Source organism: Lytechinus variegatus, chromosome 1 (genome assembly GCF_018143015.1).
Source record: "Lytechinus variegatus isolate NC3 chromosome 1, Lvar_3.0, whole genome shotgun sequence".
NCBI lineage: Eukaryota > Metazoa > Echinodermata > Echinoidea > Temnopleuroida > Toxopneustidae > Lytechinus > Lytechinus variegatus.
The window spans coordinates 58,502,320-58,512,566 of record NC_054740.1 but is presented as its reverse complement, the minus strand read 5'-3'; the positions used below and the strand labels follow the sequence as shown (position 1 = coordinate 58,512,566).

General features: G+C 34.6%; 1 protein-coding gene across 2 annotated transcripts; it reads right to left on the bottom strand.

Moving 5' to 3' along the window:
• Window positions 1-485: 485 nt before the first annotated feature.
• On the bottom strand, window positions 486-9,326 carry LOC121418259 (activator of basal transcription 1-like). Of its 2 annotated transcripts, none has more exons than XM_041612025.1 (3): window positions 9,217-9,326; window positions 3,542-3,840; window positions 486-2,900 (listed from the first exon to the last, which is right to left on the bottom strand). In XM_041612025.1, the coding sequence occupies exons 2-3, from the start codon at window positions 3,789-3,791 to the stop codon at window positions 2,404-2,406; spliced, it is 747 nt and encodes a 248-aa protein (XP_041467959.1). In that variant the 5' UTR covers window positions 3,792-3,840; window positions 9,217-9,326; the 3' UTR covers window positions 486-2,403. The 2 variants fall into 2 exon arrangements, with proteins under 2 accessions (XP_041467959.1, XP_041467968.1); XM_041612034.1 differs by having other exon boundaries at window positions 3,542-3,837; window positions 9,217-9,323.
• Window positions 9,327-10,247: the final 921 nt, after the last annotated feature.

Below are 10,247 nucleotides of genomic sequence, written 5' to 3'. Positions count from 1 at the left end.
CTCCACTGTCACTGTTTTTTTTTTATCTTGTTGGAGCCAATACATTAAGTTGTAAGATATTGGCATATGAGGTATACAGGTAATTCTACTTAAGTCAAATGTTTTGGGATCACAGATATCTCATCTCTGCAAGTTGGAGAAATTTGGCGTAGAAGAGAAATATAATAGTTTTTGAATAGTCCTGGAATAAAATAATTGTTTTGTTTAAGGCAAATACTTGACTTATGGAAGTTTGATTTAAGCAGAGTTACTTGTAGATACATGAATCTCCCTATCCCACTCTATTCTCTTTTTTTCTGTCAATTTCTCCAATTCACCTCACTGCTACATTATTGTTTTTCTTTCTGAATATTCATTAAAAAAAATTGTATGTCTTACAATGATATGTTATGAGAAAACAATAATGAAATTAATTACATAATGTATTCAATATATAAACAATAGAAACTGAACAAAAAAGTTAATACTTCATAATTCTTATGTAATGTTTGAATTTGGATGACTTTAATTATTCTTTTGCTATAGGCACATTTTTGTTTATATTTTGTAGGTTACTTTATTTTTATTTTCTTACAAAGTATTCATTTATGTTACCATGTACCATGACTAACCAGAAGAGGAATATCCTGTGTCTATTAATAGGCTTACATGTATGTTCTGCACAAGACAAAAAAATCAGTCTATTTCAATCAGGACATGCTCAGCTGAGACTTCCTCTGGCTTCGCGGCATGCCTTACCTCCAGGAGGATTGAGGAAAAATGAGAAAATGGTAAAAAAAAAAAAATCCTCTGAAACAGCAGATCTTTCAGTCTAATCTACCCCCACTCTGTATGCTTTCCATTTTTTCTCATACCAAATGGTCTAATACTATTTCATCTTCAAACAATTTGTCTACTAACCACTTGGTGAAATAGCAATTTAGCCCATTCAACCCATTATTTAATAAAAAAGATGAAAGTGCTCTAAGGTAAAGTGGACTTACCATGAAAAAAATGACATTTAAGGCATTAACCGGGGATTGGCTGTTTCTTTTGGTCATCTTGTCTAAACATCATACAATATGATTTTGACTTTTGAGATTTTATGAAGTCAGTAGGAGCTCCTTCTGCCAGGAAACATGCCAATGCTTCTAAAATTTGATCTGATATTTACTAGAGAACACAAACTTGAAACAAAATACTCTTCGCATACAAGCATCAAGGAATGTACTTGATCCGATGCCCTGAAATTTCATTAAAATGAAAACTTGATGACAACAAATGAATCATTTGAAAAGCATTAAAGACTTCATGTGAGTACATACATTTGATTTCATTTACCAGATAGTGTTTCATAAAGCTGTAGGTACATTGTAAGTCACGAGCGGACTTTATAAACGACTGTTGATCCATTCTCAGGAGAAAAATTACCACCGTTGAAAATTTGGTGCATATAATATATGAGTACCACAGGAAAGGATCACCAGTCATTCGTAAAATCATTAGTAACTAATGAACAGTTCTATGAAACACTATTTAGTAAATAAAGTCAAATATTTGTACATGTACTCACATGAAGTCTGAAAAGCTATTCAAATGTTTGCAAAAGCAGTGCGTAAGTTAAGAGAGAATTAATAAACCACTAGTGACCCTTTCTGTGGAACCAAATCAACATTAATGAAAATCTGGTGCGTAGCATTTACTGCAAGAAAGGGTTACCAGTCATTTGATATGTCACTTGTAAGGTAACTGATGAACTGCTTAATAAAACACCTACTCTGTATTGAAGCGAAATAATACAAGATTCTTAAATATGCTTATTGGTTGTGAACGATTTTGAAATGGGGGGGGCTGACCATGCAAAAATCACAATTGCTTTGATGCTTTCACAGCTCTTGTATCTGTGTTTGTGATCTTCAGTGTGCTCAGTTCACTATCAGCTTAGATTTCATAATTTAACAAAATCAGATTTAATTTACTAGATCTAGATCTACAAGTATGATGGTATGGGGACATTTGATTGTGAATTTAAATAATTCATTATGGACTGATTGTTTGCTGTGACTATAATTTAGTACACAAAGTTAAATACAAGTTGTAGAAGTGTACCCTGAAAATATATTCCTGAAATCCTTATAACTTTCCTCTCAATCATACAGACAAAGGGAATTATTTTTCCTGCAGAAAAAAATGCCAGATTACGGCAGCAATACCTTATTTGAATAATACTCATGACTCCATAAAATAATAATGTCAATAAGATAATAAAATCGCGAAGAAGGACTTAGTCATGAATCGGTATTAAATCTACAATAATTTACAAAGGCTAATCAGGCCTATCTCCTGGCAATAGAAATGAACTTCAAAGTTTGTTCAGGTATTTATCGATGATTACCGGTAATCCTTGGAACACAGAATGTCTTGTCATGACTTGCTGGTTTTCTTGAAGATCTTTCCCAAAGTGTTCTTTGAAACTTTTCCAGACTTCCTTGGCTTGGTGTCCTCAAACTCATCTTGAGTAACCCTCTGTTTATGAGCTCGAACTCTTGCTATCCACTCCTTGCCTTTCTCTCTTGTCTTCTTCTCCTGTTTCACCAACTGATCACCGAGTTCCACACTCTTCATGTAAAAGTCTGTCTCTCGTTTGACCTGGGAGATCTCGGTACGGATTCGCTGCTGACGCACCTGTCGTTCGTATTCCAGACGCTCCACTAGATGTGCCCACTGGAAGCGATGAAGATACTTCAGATTCCACAGCTCCTCATAATAGATGCTCCGTTTCCTTCCTCCAATGGGAGTGTTGTTGAATGTCAGGGCAATACTCTTTGCAATTTTTTTGTCCATGAATTCGATCCAGCCTTCGGTGAAACGCTTGCTTTTACTACCGCCTTTCTTTTTACGGGTCTTGCGGTTAAATTTGTCTGAAATGAAAATTAGAACATTTAAAAGTTTTTACATAAAAATGAGTGAAAATGTGCACAGTTTCTATTTCAGTCACTGTATTCACTGAAATCCTCAAATTGGCTGCAATGTTAATTTATAATAAATGAAATAAAAGAAACAAGATCAAAGACCAACCTAATTATACAGAGAGATAAAAAATTAATTTTTTTTCCAATGTGAATATCAAATTGATTCGTAAGGCGTTTTGAATTAAGCAAAACTTATGTTAAACAACTTTCTGATTTTACATCTGATTTTGAAGAAATTTTCAGAACTGTGGGATGCAGAAGGGGGTATGATTGGTATTTAATAATATTACCTCCTAACATTGACATAAGGATGCAGCTGACACCTTAAATAAATTGCACTTTTTAAATTTTACAAATATATTCTTTTTCCAGGCCAAATTTTCAGAGAAAACAAAGATCCTGTTGGGTAATGATCATGCCATTGCTCTGGCATCTTTGTAACTGACAGACGTATATTTGCTCAGGAAATTACACCTTTATTGCTTGCTTCCCTCCTTTTGTCAAAGTTGCCGAATAATTATTGCTCACTGCCATTTCAATCCATTATTCATGTTTAGCTCTAAAATATTGAGTTGGCTATACATTATTACCTTCAGCTTGTAAGAACACGCGCCCAATTTCACCGTATCGCGAGAAGATCTTCTTGACTCTCTGTGGCCTCATTAGAGGGGGTACTCGGCTCAGGTAGACGATCCCAGGTTTAGATGCCTTCTTTGATGAACAATCGCCTCCAGATACTTTCAGTGGTTTATCATCTCCATTCAAGTCTTCATCTGCACCTTCTTCAGAGATGAAGTCATCCAGCTCTGGCTCCATTCCATCTTTATCCTGCTCCATCATTTGGTGGGGGGGTGGGGATTTCACTCTTCTCTCTCTCTGATTGATGCTGCTGAAGAAAGAGTAAGAGAAACTTTTACAACTGACGGCAAGAGCCAGTGACAGAAGTATAGCTTTGTTACAATAGAACTTACCTGTTGGAAGTTTCATTACTGAAAGTAACAACATCATGCTGCCCTCTTTATGCATCTCGTAGCTTAGCTACTAATAAAGAGGACAAGATGGCGAAGTAAACATTGCTAAATTACATCCCATCTTCTAATGATAAATTTCTGGGGTTTTTTTTAATGTATATTGTTTTACAAATGTAATCAAAATAATGTATAAAAAAATGTCAGAAATGACGTTCTTGCCCAATTACATGATTTAGGGCTAGAACTTTTACAGGGAAAGTAGTAATCTCAGGGGTGAAATTTTCAATTTTGCTGCCCGTCCTATATGCATATATGTTATGGGCACAATCCCTGGCTCCATGGAGAGTAAGCACATCTCTATAGCTCTTGGACCATCCTGGCTACCCCTCCCCTCCTCTCTGGGTAGGGAGGTGGGGTCAGGGAGGGGCTATCAATAATAAAGGGCAGTGAGGTATAAGTTTGGTGAAGTTAGCAGTCACTTATGCCATGGATGCAAATAATTTATTCCCCTAAACCCACTCAATCAATGAACAAGGTTATGATATAACCTTGTTCGGTTATTTTCCCTGTGTGGAGAAATAAGGTTGGCAATGTTTGGCTTACTTTCTCTTGGGCAATTCCACGGTTATTGAGTGACATTCAGTAGCAACATTTTTGCATTCAAACAAAGATATCACCCATATTTGAATAGTTATTTGCAAAGAAATGGTACCTGACAGTAGTTGATGAAACCCACTTTTCAAAAAATAAAATTCATTATTTTGATCCACTGAATTAATGAGATATGAATATTCATATTCATGGTTACGAAGTGATGCAAAATGGACATGCATATTTGAGGAGAAAACATATTGCTCAAACTCTGTGAATTTTGAATTGCTATCATAATTTTGATTTATTGACTGGATTCTAAGTTGTTCTGGCTTTAATATGCTACATTAAATTAAAAAATTTGTGAATTATTTCATTAATTACGACTTAAAACGTAAACCCATTCCCGGTTGCGGAGTGACGGTTACAGAGTAACATGAGAAATATCCACTCATAAAACAACATAAAATGAACTTATACTTTTAAATTTTTGTTTGAAATGATGTAAAATGATGACCTTCAAATTATCCAAAAATTTCATAAAACAAGCAATAGTTTTATGTTAAATTGAAATTAAGTAAAAAAAAACAATATATGTAGTCCCATGTATAGACTCTAAAATTTCTTGTATGGTTCCGATTCTCCTATAAGGAGAATGATTTTTTTACATTGTCAGATTCCATTACAACTATTCCTCATTTCCTCATATAACTTTAGCTCTTATCAACTTGATTTTTTTTTAATTCTAAATTAAAAATAGAGATTAAAAAATGACAATTTTCTTGAAATTTTACTTTCCACCATAGAGGGCCTACACAAAAATATGCCAAAAATTAAAGAATTATAAGGAAATCTTGAGTAAAATTAAAAGACTTATTGGTTGGTGGAAACGAAGAGATCTTACAATGTATGGTAAAATAAAACTTTTGAAAATGAATGCATTTTCAAAATTAAATTATGTTTCTTCACTGATGACAGTCCCAAAAGACTTTTTTAAGGAAATAGAAAAAATTTCTTTCAATTTTATTTGGGGAGGAAAAGATAGAATAAAACGCAAGGTTCTATATCAAGACTATTCTGTTGGAGGACTTAGAGCTCAAAATTTTATGGATAATGTGGATTAAACGTTAATACTAGATGGAGGGGAAAGTTTGGGTTGGAAAGCAACCTTCGAATATTTTTTTAGCTCTTTAGGTGGTCGAATCATATTTCTGTGTGATTATGATACGAGTAGAATGAATTTGAAAGGAATACCATTATTTTACATAGATATGTTGAAGGCATGGCACAAATTGGATAAGTGTAGACATTTTGGAGGGAAAAGTAATCCCATTATTTTTAATAACAAACGTATATGCCTCAATATTAAGACCTTTTTTATATTGAATTATTTCAGAAAGGTATAGTTAAGGTCTCGGATATAATAGTTGGAGGTCAATTAAGACCAGTTTCATACTGGTATAATCTAAAATTTTCATCTGAAAACTTGCTCAAAATTCAAAAGATATTTTCAGTAATAACAGAAGAGTGGATACAAGGTGATTTTATTGAAATGGATACAGAAAACTTTGAAATTCAATTGATGATATGTGGGCATGTTCAGAAACTATGTGATATAAAATCTAGACGAATATATGACCACTTCATTGAAAATTTTCAAATTGATTATGTATTTCATGTTACAGATGGGCAATCCGATTATGATTTGAGAATGGGGGAACTGAAAGAAGTATTTCTGAGACTGAAATGTGCAATTCTATGCAATAAACACAGAGAATTTCAATATAAACAATTACAAGGGGCTGTGTACATCAAAAGGGAACTTTTTAAATTTGGTTTTGAGACAGATAATTTGTGCTCCTTTTGTAAAAAAAAAGTTGAGACTTGCCAACATTTATTTTTTCATTGTCCTGAAGTTAAGCAATTATGGGAAGAGATGAGTAAAATGAACTTGGCACTGACAATTGGAAAACAATTTTCATGGGGATATCTGGAAATACTACAAGGGTAGCTTTAATAAACTGTATTATATTCCTAATCAAGTATATTATTTTTAGTTCAAGAAAACAGGGAATATTGCCAACTGTACAGAAAGTGACACATTTGGTTAAAGAGTATAGAGATACGGAATATCAAATAGCGTTTAAAAAAGGGAAGCTGGGGATGCACTTAAGGAAATGGGAACAAATCAATGCACACCTTTCTTAATAGTATGGATATATTGGTTGCTTCATGTTGTTTCTGTTTTGTGTTGTTTATTTGTTCAAATACAGATAGTTGTACCAGAGCAGGATGCATCGTGTGTGGGTGTACGTGTGTATGTAGATGGATGTGTGAGTTCTGTGACGGGGAAGAGGGGGGGAGCTGTGGGTGATGGTGAGTTGAAGTGAGCTTGTGTAAGTGTTTGGGGTGAGAGATGAGGGGGAGGGGGTATGGGGGTTTTAGGTGAGTGTGTAGGGATGTTTTATAATAATCTTCCTCTAATTAACCTTTGAAATAATCTTTTATCTCTTTTAAAATTTATTTCTTTTACAATTATAATGTGCAAAAGAGATTTCTATCCTATTCAGGGAAAAAAGTCTTCCTTTTCAAAGTTTTTTTTCTTTGTTATTTTGTCGTTTGATAAGGATTTTTTTCCTCTGCTTTCACATTGTTATAGAAGAGAAATTTGGCAGTTTAATTTCATTTGTAATCATTTAAAAAAATATTTGTAATCTCATTGATATATTTGTTTGTTTATTGATTGTATACATGTAAAGAATCTTTATTTTTATGATTATGAATTGTGATTGTAAACTTATTGATTTGAAAGAGGAAGAAAATAAAATATTCAAAACAAAAAAATAAAGTTGTTGGTAGCCTACACGCACGTAAATATATAAGAATACCTGGCCTCATTGAGAGTAACCTTACGTCAGTAAATGATTTTTACTCTCTAGCACTAGAAGCCGCATGGCTAAGTGTAGACCAAAAGCTTCGGTCTCTGTTATGTTGGTTGTTGAGCTGAACTCCGGCGTTGGCTTCACTCAGCTCACCAAATACCAATGGCCATATGTTTATGTACATAAGATCGGATAAAACGGGGAAGTGAATTTGCGCGACAGCCCAGGTAAGTCACTGTTTTTGTTCCTTTTAACTTGATTTTTCTTAGTTTTTTGGCAATTAATGCCAAGAGGGAATATTAATTTTGGTAGTGCATAGTGTTAACTTTCAAAATTTTAAGACAAAAATTGAAGAGCCCCGACGGGGGGATTTTGCATTGCAAGTCCCCTAATGGTGGCTTCGAAATAGCGAGCCATCTGTGTACGAGGAGAAATTATAAAAAATGTTAAAAAACTCCTCGAAACAGACGGCTTCCAGTTCCAGCTGTCTAGGCCAAGTGTACACCGTACTAGCCAGGGGCGTTGTAGGGAGTGAAAGTTATATACTGTACGTAGATCACTCCCCACTAACGCCAGGAATCACCGTACATGCCTTTGCGAATCGGACAGGATTACCCATGGTGAACCTAGACCTAAATCACCAATTTTAGTTATAGTTTTTCGCCCAAAGTCATGTACATGGGCAAGTTTTATGTTTACCCCCATTTGATAGTATTTTTTAAAGTTTTCATTAAATAAATAGTCGTAAAATTGAAAGAAATTAAGAGCAATAGCGTTCACTTACCCCCGTCTGTTGACGAAGCCATTTTGATTTCTTTTGTTATGATACCTAGATACACACGCGTGCAGAGCTGCAACTTAGATTTAAAAAATACTTGCATTTGTCAATAAAAATAACGATTTGTAAAATATTTGTTTCGGTTGAAAAATATCATGAAATAATTTATATGATATTTATCGATAAAAAAAAATATTTTGCGATTCCTGATATCTATCGGCAGATGCAAATATTTTTTAATTCAAGTTGGCAGTCTTGCGATTCCTGATATCTATCGGCAGATGCAAATATTTTTTTAATTCAAGTTGGCAGTCAAACCGCCAACTTGAATTAAAAAAATATTTGCATCTGCCGATAGATATCAGGAATCGCAAAATATTTTTTTTTATCGATAAATATCATATAAATTATTTCATGATATTTTTCAACCGAAACAAATATTTTACAAATCGTTATTTTTATTGACAAATGCAAGTATTTTTTAAATCTAAGTTGCAGCTCTGCACGCGTGTGTATCTAGGTATCATAACAAAAGAAATCAAAATGGCTTCGTCAACAGACGGGGGTAAGTGAACGCTATTGCTCTTAATTTCTTTCAATTTTACGACTAGGCCCTATTTATTTAATGAAAACTTTAAAAAATACTATCAAATGGGGGTAAACATAAAACTTGCCCATGCCATGTACATGACTTTGGGCGAAAAACTATAACTAAAATTGGTGATTTAGGTCTAGGTTCACCATGGGTAATCCTGTCCGATTCGCAAAGGCATGTACGGTGATTCCTGGCGTTAGTGGGGAGTGATCTACGTACAGTATATAACTTTCACTCCCTACAACGCCCCTGGCAACACCGTACACACGCACACGCTCTATTACTACTAGTAACTACGGCACCGGTACACGATCCGAAACGTTTGGGACTGAATAAATCACAAAAATATTGGAAAATTCATCAATACCGGCGTCAAGATGAGACAGAAAAAGTTTTTAATAAAAAAATATCCTCTATTAGTTTTATTATATTGATTACGTAAATTTACCTGAATATCAGCCCTTTAAACTCGAGTAAAAGTTCTCAATTCGTGGCGAAAATGTGTCGCCCTTAGGCCTTACCGTCTGTCCTCGCTTTTAACTAAAGTTAGCCAGCAGCCGGTTAGTGGCGATGAATTATTTTCGTATGGTTTCCGTAAAAGAGCAGATTTGAATTGAATTAATTTGAAGAGAAGTGAATATAAACTTTGGACAAAACATTGAGAAAACAATTAAAACACTGGAGTCTGGAGAGATGAAATAAGAGACGAACGATGGGGTGGGTGGGCACTGACGTACAGATGGGGGTGGCCATTTAGCTTTTTACTCAATTTTACCATAAACATGATAAACCTCATGTCTGAGGGCCCCCTCAACGTTTTGGGGGTTAGCTATTTCGCAAGTGGGTTGGCAGCACTGGGGCCGATTGCACGAAAGGGTCTTTGCAAGGACCATCTTTCGTGTCGCCCATCTTTTATGATGCGCCATGTGATACGCATTTTAAATAAATCATCTGCAAACATATTTCATTCGTCCGTTAGAATAAAAAAATATTTATTTATGAAATGATGTGATATATCATGAAATTGTATAAAATTTGATTTAAAAGCAAGCTAACGAATCTTATTCTTTATCATAAATTTCAGAAACACCCCCTCTTATAGCGTGTCATAAAAGATGGGCGACACGAAAGACGGTCCTTGGAAAGACCCTTTCGTGCAATCGGCAGCACTGATCTCTCAGTGGTTGGCAGGGATGCTAAAATGCACCCCCTTCAGAAAAATTCTGGATCAGCGTCTGGGGTTGGCCTATATTATTGCGATAAAATGGTTAATAATTAATGATGCACTTCCATTATTAATAATGAAATAGAATTATAAAAAATCATAACACGAAACCCCTATCCAATTTTGTTTATAGTGCAAGACATATCTAAATGTTATTTGAGCTAATATAGGCCATGCCCCCCTTGCCCCCTCCCCCAATATATATATATATATATAGTCTTGTATTTTAATGTTAATTTAGATACGCATCGTGT